General features: G+C 51.7%; 7 protein-coding genes across 7 annotated transcripts; 2 read left to right on the forward strand and 5 right to left on the reverse strand.

Moving 5' to 3' along the window:
- Positions 1-517: 517 nt before the first annotated feature.
- BCR38DRAFT_413633 (Cupredoxin) lies at positions 518-2,580 on the reverse strand (the record flags this gene model as incomplete). The annotated part of the gene is made up of 5 exons (XM_040858852.1): positions 518-1,103; positions 1,236-2,027; positions 2,081-2,134; positions 2,192-2,346; positions 2,401-2,580. 5 exons carry the CDS (start codon positions 2,578-2,580, stop codon positions 518-520), a joined length of 1,767 nt encoding a protein of 588 aa, XP_040711278.1.
- A 2,304-nt stretch (positions 2,581-4,884) lies between these two features.
- On the reverse strand, positions 4,885-6,751 carry BCR38DRAFT_448445 (uncharacterized protein; the record flags this gene model as incomplete). The annotated part of the gene is made up of 2 exons (XM_040861227.1): positions 6,639-6,751; positions 4,885-5,223 (listed from the first exon to the last, which is right to left on the reverse strand). Coding segments are annotated over exons 1-2 (182 nt in total), but the record flags the coding sequence as incomplete, so codon positions are not given.
- Positions 6,752-8,522: 1,771 nt separating this feature from the next.
- On the forward strand, positions 8,523-9,135 carry BCR38DRAFT_527760 (uncharacterized protein; the record flags this gene model as incomplete). The annotated part of the gene is made up of 1 exon (XM_040865405.1): positions 8,523-9,135. One exon carries the CDS (start codon positions 8,523-8,525, stop codon positions 9,036-9,038), a length of 516 nt encoding a protein of 171 aa, XP_040711280.1. The 3' UTR covers positions 9,039-9,135.
- A 1,434-nt stretch (positions 9,136-10,569) lies between these two features.
- On the reverse strand, positions 10,570-13,022 carry BCR38DRAFT_489718 (C6 zinc finger domain-containing protein; the record flags this gene model as incomplete). The annotated part of the gene is made up of 7 exons (XM_040864431.1): positions 10,570-10,616; positions 10,685-11,310; positions 11,362-11,690; positions 11,742-12,336; positions 12,450-12,633; positions 12,684-12,831; positions 12,885-13,022. 7 exons carry the CDS (start codon positions 13,020-13,022, stop codon positions 10,570-10,572), a joined length of 2,067 nt encoding a protein of 688 aa, XP_040711281.1.
- Positions 13,023-15,108: 2,086 nt separating this feature from the next.
- Positions 15,109-16,317, forward strand: BCR38DRAFT_321086 (uncharacterized protein; the record flags this gene model as incomplete). The annotated part of the gene is made up of 2 exons (XM_040854771.1): positions 15,109-16,157; positions 16,230-16,317. Coding segments are annotated over 2 exons (1,137 nt in total), but the record flags the coding sequence as incomplete, so codon positions are not given.
- A 1,278-nt stretch (positions 16,318-17,595) lies between these two features.
- BCR38DRAFT_78857 (uncharacterized protein) lies at positions 17,596-19,281 on the reverse strand. The gene is made up of 3 exons (XM_040865646.1): positions 18,803-19,281; positions 18,137-18,719; positions 17,596-18,060 (listed from the first exon to the last, which is right to left on the reverse strand). Exons 1-3 carry the CDS (start codon positions 18,876-18,878, stop codon positions 17,811-17,813), a joined length of 909 nt encoding a protein of 302 aa, XP_040711283.1. The 5' UTR covers positions 18,879-19,281; the 3' UTR covers positions 17,596-17,810.
- A 793-nt stretch (positions 19,282-20,074) lies between these two features.
- BCR38DRAFT_78908 (uncharacterized protein) lies at positions 20,075-22,428 on the reverse strand. Its single transcript, XM_040865648.1, has 3 exons — positions 22,260-22,428; positions 21,827-22,123; positions 20,075-21,756 (listed from the first exon to the last, which is right to left on the reverse strand). The coding sequence occupies exons 1-3, from the start codon at positions 22,285-22,287 to the stop codon at positions 20,231-20,233; spliced, it is 1,851 nt and encodes a 616-aa protein (XP_040711284.1). The 5' UTR covers positions 22,288-22,428; the 3' UTR covers positions 20,075-20,230.
- Between the last annotated feature and the right edge of the window lie 264 nt (positions 22,429-22,692).

The raw sequence follows: 22,692 nt of genomic DNA on the forward strand, positions 1-22,692 counted from the left end.
CTGCTTGTTTTGTCGGCGAGGCCATCCGCCAAGTCCGGAACTTGGGACAGTGCACCGGCCGTCCGGATGGGTTTCCTGCAAAAAATGATCTTGGACAAACCTGACGGTGGTTGCTTGGACCGTCGGTAGAGCCAGGCTACTGCGACTTTTGGAGCCAGCGAGCAAATCCAGCTGCTCCCGGGCTTCTTGGATTGCAGTCTGTGCGAGGAAAAAGGGTCTCAAAACAACAGAGATCTCGGGTCTGCTCCGTTAGTGTCCTACCATCACCATTACGACCACAGCAATCACCACATTTCAGTGACGCAAGGTCCACGAAGTCGGCTAAGGGCTGTGAAAAGTGTGGATATCTCGTATTGAATATGTTCTCATCCCACGCTTAACGCGAAGCAAACCTCGGATATTCCGAACCCGCACCAGCTCCCTCGGCGAAGTGGGCATACACGTGCCCGGCAGGTGGACCGATTTTCAGGCCAGTCTACGCCCAAGTACTATGCAGAGAGTACTGACTCTCACATTCTCAAGCCCACGGATCGGCCACCCACACCATCTCGGGTCCAGTCGCTGCGGCCTTTTCGATATCGTGCGCCTTCAAGCCTGTCTCTGTCGTCAGAACCGCCCAGGCATGTCCAGACAGCTCCTCGGGCACGGTAGTTGCCCCCTCAGAAGTGACATCACTGTATTTCAGTGTTCCCCACGGTCCAACCCAAGCCATGTAATGTTTACCGCTACTACCTGCAGGTATTCCAACCGTTATCCGGTCGGTGCGGCCACTACCAGGCTGCATCACCTTGTTGGTAATGTTCATCGCCGGGTAGGACTTGCCGAACTCGTCGGAACAAGAACCTGCTTGCACGTACTTGTTGGAGATGTACGACCAGGCCAGCTGGTAAGGTATGAGGACCTCACGCGGCGCCGTGGCTGCCAAATGGCCTTGCATCATGTTAATCACCGCAGTCATGCGGGATTTCGCGCCGAGCGCTGTAGCCAGAGCGGGGACCATCCAGTGGTCTTTGTCGGTGACGAGAGAAAGAACGTCAATAACCACGCCAATGGATAGGGTGATGGCAGTCAGCGAGGTTTGCAACCACTCGCCGACCGTGTTCCTTTGCAGATCGTACGTGCAGTTCCCGACGGTCGGCTTGGAGTAGTGCTGCAACGAGTCGGTGTAGGTCGAACGGTGGATCAGAGCCTGGGCGAACATGGAGCCGATGGTGTTGGTGATGGATTAGGGGTACGCGTTCTTCCACTCGCCCTCGCTCAGCTTGCTGTAACCATGGGAGAGGACCGAGAGGATGAAGTTATCGACGTATTGCAGCGCCTGTAGGAACTCGACAGCCTCGTCCGAGACGGATGGACCCCAGTCGTAATTGGCAGGCTGAGCGCCTCCGGCCATACCGACCATGTATGGTGAGTACTCATACCCTGGAGGCGGGATGTACTCGGCCATGTTAGGTCCCAGTGCCGCGGTGACATTGAGCACGACGCCGTTGATGTAATTGATGGCTGTGCCGTTGATCTTGAGGGTTCCGACATTGGGTTGTTCCGGCTGAATAGTAGAGGGCGAAGCATTGGTCGCCAGCTGCTTGAAAGCGTCATAGGTCTTGTCTCCCGACGGTGGAGCATTGATACTACCGACCATGCCGGACTGGCAGTGTGTCTTAGCCGTTTGTGCGCAGTAGAACCAGACGGGCTTGGTATCTGTCACTTCGACTTCGAAGGTGACACCAGAGGGTGACTGCTGGGTGGGAACGAATGGGGCGCTGAAGCCGTCTTTGAGAGGGTGGCACGGGTCGTCGAAAGAGCTTTGCACTACATAGTGGTTCGCCTGGTTGAAGCCAAATTCGACAAGGGTACCGACAAGTTCGGTGACGTTGCTGGGGTTGAAGACGAGGTTTCCGTCGAAGCCTACGTCGATATGGAGCTTGCGCAGACCACCGACTGGCAGTCCGTCGGGTGGTGAGATGCTCGGCTTTTGTGCACTTGCGGCGTTTGACTTGTACTTGTCGAAGGTGTTGCCTTCGGCAGGTCTGCGAGATTTAGTCAGAAAATTCCGAGCAATAAGGGAGTTCCCAGTACTCACGCATTGATGGCATGGATCATTCCGTTCTGGCAATGATCTCCATTTGTCTGCCCGCTGCGCCAGGGGTCAGAGATTGCTCAACATAGGCTTTGGGCAACGCTGTATACTTACCAGTATATCCAGATGGGATTCGTATCGTTCACTGTGATGGTGAATGTCGTCGGTGCCGTCACATCAGCAGAAGGGCTGGGGGTGAATCCAGAGAAGAAGCCTCCGCTTTGAGGCTTGCATGGCTCAGCGAATGAGCTCTGCGTCACCGAATGGTTCTACACACCAGCGTCAGCTTCGGTTGCGCAACAAAGGAGAAAGGGTCCACCTACTCTGGCGAAAAACTGATAGGTGATTTCGTCGCCAACCTGGGCTGTCAGCGTCTCGGGGTCAAACTTGAGCTGCCCGCCCTTGCCGACGTGGACAGAGTACTTAGTTGCACTTGCTAATGAGGCGAGCGAAGAAAGCGCCGCAAAGGCGGCGACGGCGGGGGATGATCGTAATCGGGCCATGTTGCTATGCGACACAAGAAAACGAACGGAGGAGAGGGCCAGATCAGATTACACGAATGCAGATGGAGGCAGATAAGTCTTCACGCAGCGCGAGGCACTTTATTAATTCTCCCAATGCCAGACATCTGCAAGTACGCGATTAGATCCCAACAGGGGTGGCTATTTCTCTTGTCATTGCGCCTAGCGGCCAGGGATGTTTCTATTTCGAGTCCTAACAACCGCTACTCTTCGTCAGCTTTATTTTGATGTTTTCCAAGTCTTGTGGTCTTGATGAAGCCAAGAAAGGGGATGTCGTACGGGTAGAGCGCAAGCGGCGCAAGCGCGAAATAAGAGACTGCCGCCACTGGGTACCAGATGCGCTATAATGGTCTGTTCGGTCTGTTAACCTCCTTCCGAGGCCCTGCCTGCCTTGGTATGCTGTGTTGGCACTGGGGATGAGAGGCCCTCCATGACCTATGTATCGTTGCACAGCTGAAAAACGTGGAGTTCTAACGCTTCGGCTGGAGAACTTTCCGGGGAAAACACTGCCTCGAGCTAGCGACAACGACCAACGCTTTCATTTAACTTCCTACACGATGCCGGCACAAGTGCTGGTATACTCGCGATGCCAAAATCCGGCCGGTTGGTAACTTGAGGGTCCCCAGATTGGCAAGTGTGGCGCTTGTTTTGATGCAGGCTATGAATACCCGCGAGGCGCAGTTGGGCGCATAAGCGCTGTCCTTTTCCTGGGACCCAAACTTGATCCCTACCAGCCGTGACAATCCAATCGGCGATCCCACGTCAGTGATGTGACCCTGGCGTGTTTGGTGTTGTGCAACTATAATAGATTTCGGCTGACTGATCGAATTTGATACCGGCCGACGTGGGACTTTGAACGGTCGAACCAAAGAAAGTGAATTACCCTTGCAGATATATATGCTGGTGATGTTGTAAGCTTAGGGATAAATCTCCTTAGTTCATTCTTAAATTGACTTATAGTTTGGTGCTATTAACGGCGTTGACTGGCTCATGATAAACGGCTAGCTTTCTCCTTGTCTCCATTTCATAAATCTCCCGCAACCGCCGCTCTCGCTCTCACCCTGGTTGACACTATTACTACGGTGTTGTTTTTCGATACTGAGAGTTGAGACACCATGGCACGGCTTGGCGGGTTCAACTGGGCAGCCCTTTTTTTCTCGACCCTCCCTATCCTACTTACACTCCTCGTCCTCATCTCGGGAACGGTATCCAACGTCCTCGTCGACAACTACTTCATCAAGGTAAAATCCCCTCTCTTGAAAAAGAATACTTCAACTAAAAATAACATCCCAAGACCGATGTAACGAGGGTCGACATCCCATCCAGACTGGCAAACCCGCCCTATCTCCGGGACATTTCCATCATCGCGGGCAAGGACTACATAGGTGCCTTCGTATCGCCCGCAACCAACGGCATCGCCACCGTCTACACCATCTCCCTATTCTCCGTCTGTGCCCATAAAGCTGAATCGTCCTCTATCTCCTGCACCGCGCCCCAACTCGGCTACCGCTTCGACCCCACAACCTCCCTCGAACTGTCAGAGAACAGAATGCCATAGGCACCAGTGGGTGTCAGGACACTGAACGCAGGACACCGGCGGGCCGCCGGAGGGGTGTTTCGGACAAAAGACTCCCGAATCATGATTACAATCTATGTGAAGCTTTGGGATGACGAGAGTCAAGATCCTTGGCATCGCCGACCCTGCTGTTATGCCGGGTCCAAGCGGCGGCCTAGCTATCTATATAAGGACCATCTCGAAGTAGGATAGGGAAGGAGTTGTCAGAGCCACAAGTGTCATCCGAGGCGGGCCGGCTTCCACCAGGTAGGAAGCCGTTTGTGGCGGCTAGAGAGCCGCTTGTGGCGAATGAGAGCCGTTGAAGCCGTTTGCAGCGGATAGGGAATCGCTTGGTTGCAGATAAGGAGCCGCTGTCCAAGATATTGGCCGAAGTCGGAGGAACACAGACATACGGAAGCAAACATCCAGAATCCAAGAGAGAACCTCGGCTGGCTATAAGTAAGGAGTCGAGACGGAGGAAGATAGAGAGGGCAGAGATCAATGCATCACTGTGGGCACCCCTACCTGAGACCGCCAGTGACCACCCGGTATTACGTAGGAGGGACGCCCGTTACTCCCCATCACTCTGTACTATTGCCTTCGGCCTAGCCGTACCCTGACACGAACTCCAAGGCGCCACGCTGGAATCTACTATCAGAACCGACTACGCCTTGCAGATCTCTGCTTATACTTCCATCGCGCGCTACGTAGCGATCGCTTAACGTACCCCACGGTCCAATTGAACACTTCTTAAGACCTCGTACAATAAGATATAAGTTAATTCAACTATAACGTAAAAAAATAATTAAAACTACTCTGAACTATCTTCTTCAGATATCTCTTTACTATTCTGACAAGTACGCATATTATGACCGGGCTCTCCGCACGTCCTACAGCGTTGCTGAAGTATCTCTGGCCTCCTCGTACGACTACGACTCCAGCGCGATTTATTATCTAACTCTCCGTTAACTAACTTCTGAGACTGTAAATCTTCTCCAGCTTGTATACGAAGTGATCCTCCATACTGTAAACGTTTTTTTTTTCGTATAACGCCGCCGGCTAAGTGTCTCATTTTGTTACGAATCTACGATTCTAACCAACGCAACAGGCCCGATGGCAGGCCCAGTGGATACAGGACAAAGAAGGAGGGGAAAGTCACACAGGAGTGGCTAGCTGCAGGAGGAGCCAGCTAGTACAAGGATCACAAGCCACGTGACTTACAAGGGTGGATCATTTGGATATGAAATGATCCAACATATCCAGTTAGGACCAATAGTATCCATGAAGGATCTAATGTCGAATATCACGTGTGTCCAATCGAGTAGTCAGCAGTGCGTAAGATTGTATATGAATGAGGTGTGTTGTTCTCTGTGTCTTCTGTTCTCGCGAACTCCCGTTGCTCTGCCTCCTATAGATGCTTTAGAACATGTCGGTAACTTTGGTGTTACTTTTGAGAAGACGGGCTCCTTTCGCCTTCTGAACTTTAAGTGACAATAGTCTTCTCTAGTGCCATATTATTTCTGAACCCAGGAACCAGGTGCCCTATCTGACATCTAATGGCCCCAGTTATCAGTGAAGGAGGGAATGGATATATAAGGGACAGGACTCCCAGGCATTTCATAGATAGACAGTCTCTACTTCAGTGATCAACCTAAGCCTCAATCTAACCCATTGGTGAGGCAAACTGCCTTGACGACTCTTGTCAGGGTACGGCTAGGCCGAAGGCAATAGTACAGAGTGATGGGGAGTAACGGGCGTCCCTCCTACGTAGCACCGGGTGGTCACTAGCGGTCTCAGGTAGGGGTGCCCACGGTGATGCATTGATCTCTGCCCTCTCTATCTTCCTCCGTCTCGACTCCTTACTTATAGCCAGCCGAGGTTCTCTCTTGGATTCTGGATGTTTGCTTCCGTATGTCTGTGTTCCTCCGACTTCGGCCAATATCTTGGACAGCGGCTCCTTATCTGCAACCAAGCGATTCCCTATCCGCTGCAAACGGCTCTCTAGCCGCCACAAACGGCTTCCTACCTGGTGGAAGCCGGCCCGCCTCGGATGACACTTGTGGCTCTGACAACTCCTTCCCTATCCTACTTCGAGATGGTCCTTATATAGATAGCTAGGCCGCCGCTTGGACCCGGCATAACAGCAGGGTCGGCGATGCCAAGGATCTTGACTCTCGTCATCCCAAAGCTTCACATAGATTGTAATCATGATTCGGGAGTCTTTTGTCCGAAACACCCCTCCGGCGGCCCGCCGGTGTCCTGCGTTCAGTGTCCTGACACCCACTGGTGCCTATGGCATTCTGTTCTCTGACAACTCTATTCCCAGTTACCCTACTTGAATACTTCAGTTACCCCAAAGCACTATACTCCATACGTCAGACCCCGATATTATTGCTTGAGGACTCCGCAGCAGGACTTACTAGCACAAACCCTTACAGACTCTTTAGTGGTTTACGCAGCTAGACTATTAGAGGTTTCGTTACACATTTGCCTTTCGAAGCGCGGCGTTCTCACCATCTAAAAGAGCAAGCCGGTGCATAACCTGTGTCGTACCCTTCGCAAACTGGTCAAGTGCAGTAAGTGTAGCTGCCGGAGAGCTATTTTGATGTCGTATAACTCGGTTTTTCACGTATTAGGTCTGTTATTGTACCTCAATTGGGTTATTTGGGGTCTTCGACTCCCAGATAATAGGAAGGCCAGACGAGGTACCCGGAGGTATTGGAGTATATAACTTCACATCTAACTGCGAAATCACATATTCCGGATCGTACGGTACGAGTCCTGCCCCTCGGAAACCTCCCTGGATATTTGATATCGTAAAAGTTGCCTGGAACGCTTTTAAGAACGCGGAGAGGAAGTCCTCCTTCGAGATATGGGTAATATGTGCCCGCATAAGATCCTCAATTTCTTTACCGTACGCTCTTTTCAGTGCACGAAAACAGCCGATATCGAGAGGTTGGAGCTTATGCGACGAATGAGCAGGCTTATATAAAGAGTGTGATAATAGAGTTCTCTTTATAGTAGAGCTCGAAAGCGGTCGAGTGGTGGCTCTCGTGGCCGTCGAGAATTAAGAGGCGATAAATGTCGAATATCACGTGTGTCCAATCGAGTAGTCAGAAGTGTATAAGATTGTATATGAATGAGGTCGTGTTCTTGTCTGTCTTCTATTCTCGCGAACTCCCGTTGCTCTGCCTTTTATAGATTCTTTCGGAAATGTCGGAGGTATATTGTTCAGGTGTCTGACCCCTAAGTGGACCGTAACTTTGGTGTTACTTTCGGGAAGAGGGGTTCATTTCGCCGTCTGAACTTTAAGTGACACTAGTCTTCTCTAGTGCCATATTATTTCTGAACCTAGGAACCAGGTGTCCTATCTGACAATAAACACCTTTCGTACGAAGCTTTGTATGGTGATCGAAATGTCGAATCCAGTCCTCGCCTCTTTCATTTGTAGTCCAGCCATTTTTCGTAACCGCGATAACCCAATCATTTGGTAGTAGGCTATTTTCGTACCACGAAGATAGGTGAGTTTTACCAGCAAAGATGATATACGGAGGGATAGTATAGCCGTCCGATCCGACGCCCTGGATAACTGTAACCCATTCCCTATTCCCTTGCTGTACTGCTCTAGGTCTTCCACGTCGATCAGAGGTCGTTACAACTATCTCGGATGAGATTTGACCCATAAGAAACCCAGTCTCGTCAAAATTATAGATATCCTCCTCTTGAATTCCATACTTATTAACTGTATTCCGTACGAGATAAAATCACGCGCGGTACGCGTCGGGATCTTTGCAGAGGACTCTCTGGTAGTCGATTCTTCGATTAAAACGCGTCCGGAGGTCTGGTTGTCGTCGTACGAAGCTCGAAGCCCAGTTAATACCGACGCGTCCTGCGTCGCGTTGGTGGAGTAGTCGATTCGCCATATCTTCAACACCACTTATTCGAGGAGGAAATGATCGTGAATCTAGGTCGAATATGTAGCGTACAATCGCGTCTTCTTCGGAATAGGTAAGCTTTTGCGTTGGTGATCGTATATCCTGTCGTGAAGTACCGCCGCGATATCGGTGACGTAAGGTTGTATGAGGGATATTATAGATCCGTGCTACGGATCGTACGCTTAGTTTGGGGTTATTTTGAAGCGCTTGAAGCGCTAATTGAATATCACTTTCTTCCCAATTACGTGCCATTGTAGAAGGTGGAAAATAAGGGATAAAACCTAGGTTGTACGGAAATGCGCGAAAGTGTTCAATTGGACCGTGGGGTACGTTACATCATTTCTCTGCTCTGTAACGGCTTATCCGGCCTCCTGAACGTGTTGTCAAGGGTTTTTTCCCCGTCCTTTGCGGTCTACAGCCAGGTTTCTGCCGCTATGGCGGCCATGCTCCTCTTCACGGCTTCAATAGCGTCCATTTTCAAGTTTTCTCAGATTAAGGATCTGTTCAACGACACGTTTGGGGACGCCGGAATACAAACCGAGCTCGGGAGTAGGGGTTTCGTGCTTAATTCCGTCGCGTTCGCGCAGGCGCTGATGGCTGCGGTACTTCTCTCCGTCCACATGCGACGTGGGGGCAAGGCGCGAAAGGGAGCAATTTCTCGTGGTCTTCATGATAAGGGTGCCATCACTGTTGGTGCTGGTGGGCCAAAGTCCGGTCTACTGGGTGGCATCCCGAAGTTTGGGAGGTGTAGGTACATGCACGTCGAGAAGCAGCCGGCAATAACGCACCAGCAGGCTTTGGCGCCGGATGATGACCGGAGGGGGCTAGTGCCCACTATTGAGGATGAGTTCTCGCATGAGTATCCGGAGCATATTGCCATGGGGCCTATTCGAGGCCGGCAGAGCGTTTTGAGCGACACTGGAACGGCTTATGATCCGTATAAGCGGTGAGGGGCGGGGTGGCGTGAGGTGGTTAACAGGAGGGGAGGTGTTGAGTTCGGTTACGAGGCTTCACGGCTAGCGTTGGGAAGGGGTCGACTGTCATGACAATGTGCCTAGCAGTTTTGTTGCAGGTATTTTGAGAGCGGAATAAGCCAAATTGATTGAACCGCTATCGAATGCCCCCACGTCTGAATGAAATTGAGTATGACATATTCATTACAAGAGTGATCTAGAGCCATTTTGGATCGAACAGTCGTCAACGGCTGTAACGCATTTTTACTTCTTCGATCTAGAAAATCGGTAATTTGAAATATCTACAATTGGGTATGTTCCTAAGAAAGCAAGGTATCAGTTTCTTATGTAATCAGTCTCAGAGTGAAGTGGTCGATGACTGAAGGGCGATATCTGCATCAGAGTGGCACCAAGATCAGGGTCCTGTTATTTCCAATTCAAAGTCCTATTTTCTATTCCGGGTGTCATATTTCCAAGCAGCGATCTGGTTTTCAGCGCGGAACCTCCGTTGTCCTTAGGATTGGATCCTGATGAGTCTCCAGGGGCACCACTCCCCGAACCTTAGAAATATATCACAGCGCTAGCTTATGGTCTTATAAATACATTGCTCGAGTGTGTATTCTTGATGATCCAAAATCGACTACGTGAAATTTGATAACTTGCAAAGATACTAGGTAGCCGGCCCGTCTTGTGAGGCATGTTGAATGACGCCAGCAGTTGTATAGCAAGCTCAGGGCAGCCGATTGGACCCTTCGTAACCAGGAACGGTCGCTACTGGCGACAAAGTTCATTACGAAGCGAGAGCCCGTACCCGATAAAAGCCTTTACGTGACAGTCCGGGCGTTGGACAAGCCGCAGTGTACATGGTAAGAAAGCACTTGTGGCTGTCCGGCTAGCTGGTGGTAAATTTCCTTATATCGGCTCTTGGGTTTTGTGTCGGGAAGAGGCACTCGCATGCCACAGTTCAATTCTAGCATAGTGTTGAGGGTGGTAAGATCATATCGCAGGAAAATCGGGACAGATATTTCACTCCAACAAGCACCCACAGCGGTGACACTGTCAATTACATCAAGGCACCGGAGAAAATAAGTGCGATATATCATTAACCCTTCCATATCCTACTGGCGAAGTGACGCCTTAGGCTTCGTCTCTTTGGCTTCGTCTAACATTTCTATTCAAGGGAGTAAAATGAACAGGGGGGAGGTAACGAACTAAGCATCCATGCCAGTTCCACTCACGGCGCCATCAAAATTCGTACCCAATAATACCCGACGCCAGTTTGTTTTCCAATAACAAACAGAAACCCTTTCGTACAGTTTTAATTCATGGTGGGATAAGAAGGAATATGATCCAATATCACCCCTATATCGCAACAGTACGATTTCCAGAAACCCTGGCCCATCTCGACGTGGGCATTCCCGCAGGATGTCAAGAAAACAAATAGTGAGTCGTGATCTACTTTAACGCTTGTAGAAAGAGTAGTTCATATTTACGCCTTGACGAGGCGATTGGTGGACGCATCCTGACGTCATGTATCGAAAACCAAGGAGGAGTAGACCTTGTCTCGAATTTGGTCTGCAATCACAAAATCAGTACTTTCTCGAGAGGCCGTAACGTATTGCGTATGTTGAGGATTTCCTCACCTCTCATCCCACCTAACGCTTCGAAAGATGTTGCATAGTTCTCCAAGGTAGCCAGGATTGAGAGTAGTCCTTGTTGTAGGCGTCCGAGGAGATTTTTTATCAGTATTTCTGCATCCCCATTCCAGGCCGGGTACATGGCCTGGGTCTTCTCATACACACTGAGTAGGACGTAGGCGCACTGCATTGCGCAACAAGCAAAGGACGGCATGGTCCTTGGCGCGATGATGTTGGATCCGATTCCGAGGTAGCAAGGTGGCTCACACATTTGCGCAGAGGTGTTCGGGTAGGGCAAAGCGTCAAAAGCCTCGGCAATGTTGAGAGCCGATTTGAAGCATATCTTGGTAGACTGGTGAGAGCTGAAGGGGAAAATCGGCGTCTGGGCCACTGGAGGCTGATGGCCGTCTGAGGCTGGGGTTGAACGCATCGACAAAGTTGGCGAAGTGGACTTCCCAGGTTGACCTGTTGAACTTGTGGGTGAGTTACCACATGTCCCATGGCAAGCTGTCCAGAGCCGAAGATCTGGCAAGTCTTTTTCCTTGCCCGACATTGGCTTAAGATCACAGTGTTTAGTCGAAAACACCGGCAAGTCGAAGAATGCACAATAGCGATGGACTTTGATCCGTGCGCTGCAGGAAACTGTCAGACGTAGACTCGGGTGAATTCGTTCGCCGACTTACCTATTAACCTTGATCTTTGCTATACACCTCAACGCATGAGCCACAACTGTTTCGTAACTGTCCACCGGTTGAGCCAAAGGGCAGTCCCGAACCCACGTTTCGGCATTGTTGACGAGAGGCTCAAGTATTACCTCGAGTTCCGTCATGCGCTGATATATAGGCTTCATATCTGCTCCGGACTTCATCGCCTTGTTCAACTCAATTACAAACTGTGTTGCCGTGAGGATCGCCTGCTGTGACTTGATGAAGATTGGCCAAGCCTCGGGATCCGTTCTGATCGTGGGGACTTTGGCTGTGAAACTTGATGCGAACACTTCAAAGGTGGGATGCTAAACACTGGTTGGCAAAAGGATACGGAAAATCAGGGAGAGCAGACGTACCACGTTGCTGACTATGCTACTTTGGCAGATGCAAATGTACGTCATCCACCAAGTACGCCGCCTCGCTTCCGAGAACCTGTCTTCCTCGTCTGTGTGGAGATGCAATGACATATTCATGGCCGTCATCAAGGCGGCACTGGCTCGACTTCTCATCTTCTTTAGGTTTCCCCTTTGGGAATATTCGTATACGCTTAGCAGATCAAGCGCAATCACACTCTCGAGTTCTACCGGAACGTCTGCATGGAATGGATCTCGCGTCAAGTCGTCGTCCGAATCGTCAAGTGCCTTCCGCGGCTCGAGGGCCGATTCGGGCTTCTCAGATTCCACCTCAATGCTTTCGAACGCCGACTGGGCGAGGAACTGGGCATACTTTCGCCGGAACAAAACCGACTCCTCAATCAAAAAATTAGAGTCCTGTGGGCACGGGATGAGGGCGAGAATGGCCGCGATGGCCAGTGCAACAGGAGACGAGGGCTCGTCGACGTCGCGTGGTATGTTTTGATACAAGGGGACCAGCTCATCGGGTACGAGCGGGGTGCGAGGCGGCGGTAGGATGGGAAAGTAAGGATGGATGAAGATATAGTATGCATTGAGGCTAGGCGATAGTTAGCAGCAGATCTCTCGGCCATGAGAGGGATTGGGTATACTAGTGTAGAGCGCTTCCACCAAGGAAATCGCGCATCCCAGCTCCTGTCGAGACACACTTACATTGAATTATCACTCGTATACGTCCTCACCATCGGCTGAGGCTGCTGGATAACTTGGGGCTCCGTTGCCATCGAGGTTCCATTAATGAATAAGCTGTCAAAGAGGAGGTCGCTGTCATTTTGCTGGGGGTCCATCAAATTCTTTAGACCAGCACCAGGATCTATATAGTTGGCCACGGACATGGCTAGACGCGTATCAGCAACGAACAAGCAAGAGAAGCTCACTGTAGCTCACGGTTTGGCGGCACTCCCGCGATTGGGTCCTGGGACGTGGCTGACGTTTGATAATGGTCCTCCTCGACTGTAGGACGAGGCTTCTTACGAGTACGTGGCCCCCCTCGCCGACTAGGCTTGTAGACGCAAGGGCGGTCTCTGCTCGCACACTGCAGGACTTGGTCAATAGGACATTCGCCGGCGCCCACGCCTCGAGACGTACACTTTGACAAGGATTCTCGCCATTGCACCTTGTGCGTGATGCTCTGCATGATAAGCACGCAATCTTCACCGGCGGGACGGCAAACTTCTTCCTTGTTGCAGGGGGAACAGGCCGGTTAAAGCTGGGTGCTTCAGCCATGATGGAAAGTTTTTTTTTTTTTTTGGACAATGTCTTGATTGAGGCCTTCGGTCAGGTTCCGGGCAACGGGCCACAGGGGATACCGAGATGACAAATCCCGGAGAAGTGCGGACAAGTTGCAAGTGGGTTTGGTGTGTGTTGAGTCTCAGCGTATAAGATGGATCACCCGCGTGAGATCGCCCAACCAGCAGTAAGATGCAGAGCGGACGATCAAACCAAGTCTGATCAAGTGCCGAAGATGCGGGCTTGTCGCAGAAATAGATGTCAGATTTTCGCCAGGTCCGCCGCAGGCAGGTACTGATGTAGTCGAGGTGGGGTCCTCTTCAGCTAAATCGATTAAATCTACGAGATAAACGTCGCCCCCGCCGTAACCGAACCGGACGGCAGTTGCAAACCCCACCAAGTACGGAACGTGGGTCGGTTCGGTGGGATAACGGAATTCGGACGGAAGTATGCCAACTGGCAATGGCAATTGGATGTTGCAGCCTGACGAGCAAATTTTGACTCGTTGTAGCCGGTATTGGAACGTTAAAGGTATTCCTGCGCCAGAAGACCGTTAAGTCCGCAAATACGGGTGGCGGATTGTGGGGAAGGATTTGGGCGTACCGATTGTTCCGTCATCACTGATCAGCCCTCTTAACGATGAGGTACAAATTGCGCGTGGCCACTACCATGTATTAACAAAATCGCAACTCTCGGCTGACATGGGTGCGGTGCGATACTTCCATATCTCCGAATGATCATGATCTCGCTTGTTTTGACTCGTCTAGACCACGACGGCAACTTCCGTTCCCCACCGACAGGGTGGACCGTAGTAGTGACTGATTCATTTCAAGGCGTTGATGGTCCCAGGGGTAAAGTCAAAGTGGGCGTCAAGTTGACCGCTAACGAGAAGTTAACGAGCAGATTCGAATGGATGGCTTCAGCAATGCACTCTCTATCAGAAGCTGCGTGCGCGCAGCGAACTTGGATTGTTACCCGGTCGTAGAAGAACGGCAAATCTGAAGACCAACCTCTGCTCTAAGCAAGAATATGATGTTCAAAATATCGTTTCGCTCCACCAGATCCCAGTGATGTCCCAAACAAACCGCCCCCGAAGCATGGCAGTGCCCAAGCCCGACGCTGATTTTGGGGTTGGGGGAAAAGGACGAATCAAGACGTAAAGATGTTTTGAAGCAACTAACACGCGTATAGTTGGTAATACCTACAATCGGTCGAATAATACGCCGACAAAACACGGAGAATTAGATAAGATATGGAGGCCTACGCGCTGAAAAGCGTGACCATCCATGCTCTGAGGTAGACTTTGGCCCAAACTTGGGCCTCGCAAGGACCATCAACCTTGCAAGAGTGGGCAGCAGTCATAACATTGAGAAACCAGAGTATTCAGGAAGGATCCTATCCTTCACAACGTTGAGATACTTGCGCACAGGCACCGTTATCCCTTATTTTACTCCTTAGTTCAGCCAGTGAATATGTGTCCAAGCACATGAGAATCGTGAAGGAGTCTCGAAATCAATATTACGATTCCGAACACCTGAGGCTAGTGGGTTAGGGTGATGAGTTGGGCCAAGGAAACTCACTAGCAGGGCATAATTTAGTTCTCTAATACCGAGTCCTCATCAGTCCCCAGTGGCGATTTTCTTTCGATCCCTTGAACGCAGATATTCGTCGTCTCGCGGGCTGGCACTGAAACGCTTTTCAGATTGCTAGCGCTGTGGCGCATGGCTCGGGCCGCAGTGCTCTACTAAACCATGGGATTGCTGCACTTCGAACTGTAGTAGTCTTCTTCAACTCGGAAACTCACCCTCCATCTCGGAATAATCTCGTCCGTCACGAAACCTGCGCGTGAAGACCCCTTCTATAGCCTGGGCACTTACAAGGGTCATTGATTTTGCCCATTTTGACTTGATGGTCATTAATCGGTGAAGGCGACATGATGGCACCCTTCGCTCTTTCCGTGCCTGCCTACCGGCTGGGGCAGCAGCAACCACGCAAACGCAAGAGGCAGGAACGAGAAAATGTAGATGCAGCCTCACCGTCGCCTGAAACGGAAATCACGTCTGCATCCTCTTCCTCGCGACTCCCATCTTATGTAATCAATCCTCGCAGCCACTCCCCAAACACACTGCGCCAGTTCGCCGTAGCAGGTCTTTCGCCCGAGGAAGACGTGCCGTCGAAAATTTATCGTCATTTTCCTCATCAACCACTCCCTGACAACTATACAACCGCTCGTGATAGACGTGGCCGGAGCAGGAGGGACAGGATGAAGTCGGCTACGAGTGGCTCGGAGGCCGATGTCGACACAGATGTCGATGACGGCAGATGGTCTCGTGCTGAGCAACAGTTGGTGAAGAGTTACTCGCACCGGATGAAACACTTGAATACCATGACGGCTATCATGCATCGCTGTCTGTACGACGGTGACATTGAGCGAGCAAAAAGGGCTTTTGGGATGCTGGTGCGGACAAAGGAGGTCGACATACGGCTCAACAACATGTGGGCCGTTGGTTCTGAAATCCTGATGCGGGACGGGGAAGAGAAGAGGCACCAGAGCAAGGGAAAGGACGTTCTTCACGACGATCATGACGAGCAAGCCACTGAGGGCGCCAGCAGCAAACCACCACCCAGATGGGGATCAGCCGAGAATGTCGAGACAGTCAAACGCTATCTCGAGATCCTAATCCAACAACATCCCCACGACCCGCACCGGCCCCGTCTAACGAGCGCCGTCGACTTTTGGCCAGCACTTTTCAGCATAGAGATTTACAGCATCGACGCCGAGTTTAAACGGGCATTGCACCGCCTAGACGAACAACTCGACTCGACCCAGGACGCCGAGTCGGATACCCCTCTATCTTATGCCGGCTCGGACGACTTCGAAATGCAGTCGCTCCGTAGGGATGAACGGCGCAAGTCGACAAAGTGGGCGTCCAAGGATGAGATCCGACAAGACACCAGAGAGGCAGCGCAGCAGATCGCCACAAGGATGGACCAGATCATGGAGAACGCGCCATACGACCGGCATCTGGAGATCCTGCGACTTCGGGGCATGGTATCGCTCTTCATCGGGGACTTGCATTTGCCCACTCGAATTGTGGAGAAGCAGGGCATTGAGGATAAGTTGCAGGGGCTGTCGTTGTATGGAGGACGTCTGCACAGGGACGTGGTAAGCGGCGCTGAGGAGGAGGAGGCCGTGGCGAAGAGAGAGTATGAATTGGATAAGGCCCGAGACTTTTTCAGGAGAATTCTGGAGAGAAAGGGGAGACTTGAGCCTTGGCTAATGAAGTTCTTAGACTTGGATGAGGACTAGATGGTAGATTGACCCATATAGCGGTGTTCTATAGGCTCGGTTCGGTTCGGTTCACTCAGGTTGCCAATTGAGTTGGCCAACCTGGATTACGATGCCAGCGACTACTTGGAAGCCCCAGTCATCCTCGTTATAATTCAAATATCATTCCCATGCTTCAACAAAAAACGGACTGGTCAAGCAAACTAGGTATCGAGGCTTAATAAATGTGTTGGGCAATATCTCAAAGTAACGAGCATAGTAGACACATACCAACGCCTTGCAGGTTTAGTTCCTGCTCCATCCTTTTCTGTCACCTTTTTTGTTTTGAGGATTTATTCCACTTTGGACTTATATCTACACTTTTCTTTCCCTTTCGAAATTTCTTGAACTGGTTCGACCCGTCTCTTAATCTACGTCTTACTGTCAAATTCCCCTTTCTTCACCCTCATCCGCCTTTCCCTGAAACTCATTGCACTACTAAATCTTACCTTTGCATTGTTATGTGTACTTCCAGACTATCCAAGTTTGTTCCACCCTTCTACAACCTCTATTGCGCATACGCCTTTTACCTTTACCTTCGCACTTTTCTCCTCATTGCGAAATTGATCATCCAGTGGGTTTACGCTCACTTCTCTTTGTTGATTTTCGTTTACCATTTTGTTTGAAAAGAACTCTGTCTTGTCTGGTTTTCTCAGTCGATCTATACCTAGTGCGCCTTGTATCAAGCAGAAAGCACCTACGTCGTCGCGATGCAATGCCACAACCACCTACCAACTCAACCAAAACACTCACTTGTCCACTCCATCCTTGACTCATTACTGCGCCTGCTCACTCGCTCGCCCGCTCACCATGGCACCCTCGTAAGAGAACTTCACAATGACCACCATTCAAACCCTCCATACCCTTATCTCTCTACCCTACCACTGAGGACACCTTTTTTCACAGCCCTCATAATCTTCTCCGGCCTCACCACCTGTTCACCCCGGGCTTCAAGCTCAAGTTGGTCTCCGCCTATCGGGAGTTCAAGGCCGCTGTGGATGGCAAGGCGGAGGGAGGACTCCCAGTGACTACAAAAGTTTGACTCGGAGTTTGAGCCGTTTGAGCGGCTGGCAGTTAAATTGGCGTGAAAATGCTATGGGGATGAGGTTAGAAGGACACCAATCCCATCAAGCGGTTGACAAAACAAATAGCGGGCGAAAGGTGGAATAATACTGGGTTGGCCCAGTGTAGTAAAGCGGCATAACTTTGATATCGCACCTGGGCGCACGGTTCATTTATTATCCAACCGCTGGCGCTTGCCCATCTTGCCCGAGGCAACACTCCATGCCGCGGTAATCTCAAATCAAATCATGTTTGCCGCCTCCTGATGATACACTGGGGGATAGCTAGAAATACACGCATCAATGTGAAAGGTTTCTGCGCCGCTTGTGCTTTGCGGCGCTGCCCCGCCTGTCGGGCTCCAATCTTTCTGGTTTGGTTGCCACAGCTGAACTCATCTAGCTGATGAAGCATAGACAGCCCAAGCCGACGTAGAATACAAATAGAGGATAGACCGCTATTCCGACTCTGTTCTTGACGACGCCACTTCCTCCGAGAATGCTCACACCCGCCGCCAGCGACCAAGCGACCAGCAGAATGTAGATTGGCACTCGGGGAACGGGCCCTATGCCGATAGCCGAAAGCATGGCCGCGATGACGAGCGGGAACAGCGTGTAGCCGATGATGCATACGCTTTGCGCAAACGAGCTGTACTCGGTTAGTTAACTCCTCTCCATCCGCTCACAAGCCCATATATCCGTCGCATGGAAGGGGGCAAACTCACATGTTTCCACCCAACAGCTTGATCTGCAGGGTAACAACAGCCTCGCCAATCCAAACCATCGCAAACACCCCACTAAACACGACATCCTTCTGATCGTCCTTGGCCCGGAAGCTCAACAACAAACTCAGCAGCAGACAAAAGATAAGCGGGCCCCACATATCCCAGTCCCTCAGGCCGGGACTCATATCATTATGCCCGAGCAGCGCCTCGGGATCCATGACTCTGCCCGCGAGCCCAGCAAGCTCCTCTCGCGCGCCCGAGAACCCCGCCCCTCTGAGATTGGCATAGGCTCCCCGCAGCCCCTCGTTGCTCTCAAACATGGTGCCCCCGAACAGGTACTTAGGGTAGAGGACCTCGCGCATCTTGGACCAGACGGCGATAAGGTCACGGCGCAACGTCTCCCAGACCGTCTCGTCGATGGTGTTTTGGGGGGCGCGGCGGTCCTCGCCCGGGATACGGGAGGTCAGGTAGTTCTCGTTTAGTGGCGCGGCTGAGGAGGATGAGGTCGAGCCGATGTTGCCTGTTAGCGGTTGGCGCTGGGAGTCGTTGCGGGAGAGGGGGTCGTTGAAGTCATTGAGGTCCGCTGCAGGAGACGGATATGTGTCAGTATGCGCAGTTGGCCTCGGATATGAGTGCAAGTAAGCGGCAAGAGGCGAGTGCACTCACCATCATCAGGGTCAATGAGGTCGTCGTCGTCCTCTACTTGGGGAGCACTGTATTGGTGGCTGGATGACGAGGCCATGATCGATGACGGGGATAGCAGGAGCTAGTGTCGTAGTCAGGTTCTAGTCTAGATTTCTATGCAGCGCGATCGGTTCTCTCCTCAATTCGACCGTTGGAAGGAAGAATGAGCCGGTTCTTGCGGGATCGCAGTGGGTATGAAACGGCTAACTGACAACACGTCTGTAGCGATTGTAACGACCCGACAGGCAGACGTAACTTCTTGTTTCCACGTTGCGGTTTCCTCGACTGGTTCGATTGGCTGGACTGGGAAGCTTGCTGCAGTGTGGTCCAAGCTTTGAGCTCTAGAGCTCCTGCCGGTGGGTGTGGCTTGCTACCGTGAGCCACAGGCAGGTACGACTTGGACCTCGCAATCATGCTTGAAATTGCTCCGACCACTAACTTACCGTAAATACAGGAACCCGGAATGCTGCTGCATTGCGGTAGCGCCTCGACACCAGCTACAACCTGGTATTTCCCCTACCTAGTACCAGACTCGTATGTTCGGAGCTTGATCCGCATCGTTTGCACTGAACCAAATCGGTCCAGGCAAGCTGAACATGCTGGGCAAGAATTCACATTTGGTCCTCCGAGAAGAACGCAAAACGGCCAGGACTACTTGATGCCAGTGTAGCTAGGTATCGATGACAAGAATCATAGGATAAGTATTTTTGGAGGAAGGAGAGAGATATCTATTCACGTCGTATGGGTTTTAATTAGTAAATAGCGGTATGGAACTTGTAGTCCCTTCAATCTTTTTACGTCACGCAAAGGAATCCCATAAATACCCGACCACGTAGGTCTCAAACACAAGATGCTTATCCGTCTACAGCGACCGTTCGATAACAATTGCAACATAATATTTTCTTGCAGTCTAGCCATCGGCATAGTCTCTCTCTCTCTCTCTCTCCCCTCCGCCACCCCCCCCCCTTCCACACACACGCACGCTGTTTATATGCAGTACACCGACGGGGTATCATGTCATCCAACGATTGTAACCCAGAATAAATTGAGGGTCGAAATCTTAGCAATTTCCCTGTACTGTCGGGGCCAAGTGCTTTGAGTAGGTATAAAGTGACAGCAGAGTGTGCCTCTCCTAGCTGTTTTTTGATTTTGTCTGCCCCAGAGAGTTGCCCAAAGTCTGGTTATAACTCCGAATGCAAGAGAAATAAAAAATCCATCCATTAAATTTCAAAACACCAAAGGCGCCCCGTGTTGTGACGTGGAAGTAGGGGGGAAATCAATAACACCCTTCACGTCCTGTTCCTGCGCCCGTTTGCAATGCCCGAACTCCCCGGTTCCGAGACGATGAGATGGCGAGTAGCATTATGTCAACGTAGTGGATTGAAAGCCCAGCAGATCAGTGGGCAGGGATCACGACCACTGGTATCGGTAGTGTGGGGGTTCCTCCGGACTTGGAGGTTGCGTAGCTGGAGGCGAAGAATTACTGTTCGGTTGATCATATGCTGGGGCTGAGGGTTCCGTCCACTGTTGCTGCTGCTGGGGATGACCACGGTACGCCGGTTGTTGCAGATGTTGGTGCGTGTAAGCCGGCCCTGTCTCAAATGCCGGGGTGTAGGTCGAGTGGGACCAAGAAAATTGATGAGAATATGTGTAGTTGGTGTTGTTGAACCCAGGGGCGGCACCGAACCCCCTTGGCGCGTCCGCGTTGTAGCCCGCCATGTGCGGAGGTCCCATCTTGGTTTGTTCCAGCTGGCGCCACCGCCTCGCTGCTTGATTCTCCGGGGGCTGGTACGCTGTTTGGCCGGCATTGGGGTCCCAGATTGGGAGACCGTCCGGAGGTTGTGCATCGTCTCGTGGGGTACCGCGGCTGAAGGCTGCCAGTTTTCCATTGATGCCGACCAGTGCCCAGGCGAAGACGGCAACGTCGCGAATGGATCGCATAAGTTGATCGATCGGCGGTCCACCTGCCGCTTTGATGTGATCCTGCAAGGGCATGTACTGTGGCATAAGAGGCGGGCTGAAGTGATGAAACCTCTCGGGCGAATAGTAGGGGCTGATGGGTTGCGCGCCCCAGGGAGCGGCGAACAATCCATTTTCGAAGTCGACAGGTACCAGGGGCGGATGAAGCGCCGGGATGGGCGGTCGCGCTTTTCGCAGGACCACAACCAGTCCGTCCGACGTGCAAGAGACCACGGCCTCAAGTTCAAATGTAGGGATGGGCTCTCTTGGACGGCGTCTGGGGGCAGCGGGAGGAGCAGGACGGGCCGATGGTTCTCGTGCAGGCGGCACTGCGGGCGACTGAGGCCTGACTGAAGGCTGGTATGAGTGTGGCCCGGGCAAGGAGCTCGCAGTCGACGACGAAGGTTGGGAGTGGAGAGGTTGGAAAGCTTCCGCTTTCGTCGGATCGGGGCTCATAGGCTCATTCTTGATTTCGTGGGGCATTTCGGCGTTGGAATCGATGTCCATCGGGCTGTCGAGATGAACACCGCCGTCAGAGTCGCTGCTGTTGCTGCTAGGCATATCCTCGTTGGCTTCTTGATTGTTGGCCTCCTCGTCCTCGCCGTCATGCTCGGCATCGAAGTCTTCTTGCCGGCGAGGGTCGCGGTACCAGAATCGGAGATAAGCTATCGAATCATTGGACTTGGCGCTTTCCAGACAGCCGACAGCGTCGGCGTAGCAATTCTCCGCAATACATTCATAAAAGCTCTTGCCCTGGATTTGATCCGGCCTCACCCCAAGAATGGATGCCACGGCGTTTGTTGCAAACATCACTGGGAGATTCCGTGAGAACCTGTTCAGAATGAGAGCCGCTCGAGGTTCGCGCTCCATTGGCGGCATCTTGAACTTCGGCGAGAGATGCTCCAACATATGATATCGGGGATCCCTGGGCGAACTTGAGAAAATTCGTCGAATCTGTGGCGCCTCAATGGCCCGCCCTATCGAACCGGTCAGCACCAGACGCACGTCTTTTGAAAAGTGCTATGCGTAGCACGCATATCAACTCACTCTCGCTCTTCTCGCCCCTCCGGTAGATACTTGTGCACGCTACCAACACATCATGGACCACGGTGAAACAACACTCGCAGCTTACCCATTGTCCGTCTCGCGCCCGCACTCGGAGGTAATGAAGTACCGCAGCCTTATCGAGCAACACACCCCGGCTATGCACCGTGCGTGCGAACGGTACCTCATCCGGGTGGAAGTAGTCAAAGCATGATTTGCCCTGGATCTCATGGGGATAGTAACCTAGGATATCACCAATAGACTCTGAGGCAAAGAGGATATTGGCATCGGGCGACAGGTCTGGTTGAGTACAGGGTTGTTAGCGAATATCATGACAGGGCAAACCATGAAGACGCAGAGATAAAAATTCTGTAATACACCCAAGTTGGAGGGGAAGGGGGGAAACTGGTGAACGGTTCGAACGGGCTAAACTAACTGTGAATAGTCATAAACGTTTTCTCCATCACATTGGCTTGCCGTCCAGCCTCCTGGATGGTGTTGATTCTCGTTCAGCGAATATCGACTCGATAGGCCATACGCCACAGTTCTCAAGTCGAGTCCGGCTGGCCAGGTGCTCGCTGAAATCCAAATGCACAAAAGGTGTGGGATGCCAATTGTCCTCTAAAAGAAGGGGATGGTGTGAATGGCAAGTTCCGAAACTCGTGTTCAGCAGACTTTGGGTTTGGGTCGGTCCTGGAGCACGGTGGTCGGGTGGTGCAAGAGCTTTGGACGGGCGAGCCAACGAGATGTCTCTGGATAGCCGAGTATTGTATCACACAGATCGCACCGTCACAGTCGGATGGGTAAGCGAGTCCCACAAGCTACCCAAGAGAGCAGGTCTTGTGCGATGTCCAGACAGACTGCAAGAT

The sequence above is a fragment of the Pseudomassariella vexata genome (genome assembly GCF_002105095.1).
Source record: "Pseudomassariella vexata strain CBS 129021 chromosome Unknown BCR38scaffold_17, whole genome shotgun sequence".
Taxonomy (NCBI): domain Eukaryota; kingdom Fungi; phylum Ascomycota; class Sordariomycetes; order Amphisphaeriales; family Pseudomassariaceae; genus Pseudomassariella; species Pseudomassariella vexata.

Coding starts and splice junctions, on each gene's coding strand:
- BCR38DRAFT_78857 (XM_040865646.1), bottom strand. CDS start 18,878: ATGGCCTCGTCATCCAGCCACCAATACAGTGCTCCCCAAGTAGAGGAC. Junction 18,720..18,802: donor CCTCATTGACCCTGATGATG/GTGAGTGCACTC, acceptor CGTCTCCTGCAG/CGGACCTCAATGACTTCAAC. Junction 18,061..18,136: donor AAGCTGTTGGGTGGAAACAT/GTGAGTTTGCCC, acceptor AACCGAGTACAG/CTCGTTTGCGCAAAGCGTAT.
- BCR38DRAFT_78908 (XM_040865648.1), bottom strand. CDS start 22,287: ATGGAGAAAACGTTTATGACTATTCACA. Junction 22,124..22,259: donor AACGTTTATGACTATTCACA/GTTAGTTTAGCC, acceptor GTACTCAACCAG/ACCTGTCGCCCGATGCCAAT. Junction 21,757..21,826: donor GAGGGGCGAGAAGAGCGAGA/GTGAGTTGATAT, acceptor CCGGTTCGATAG/GGCGGGCCATTGAGGCGCCA.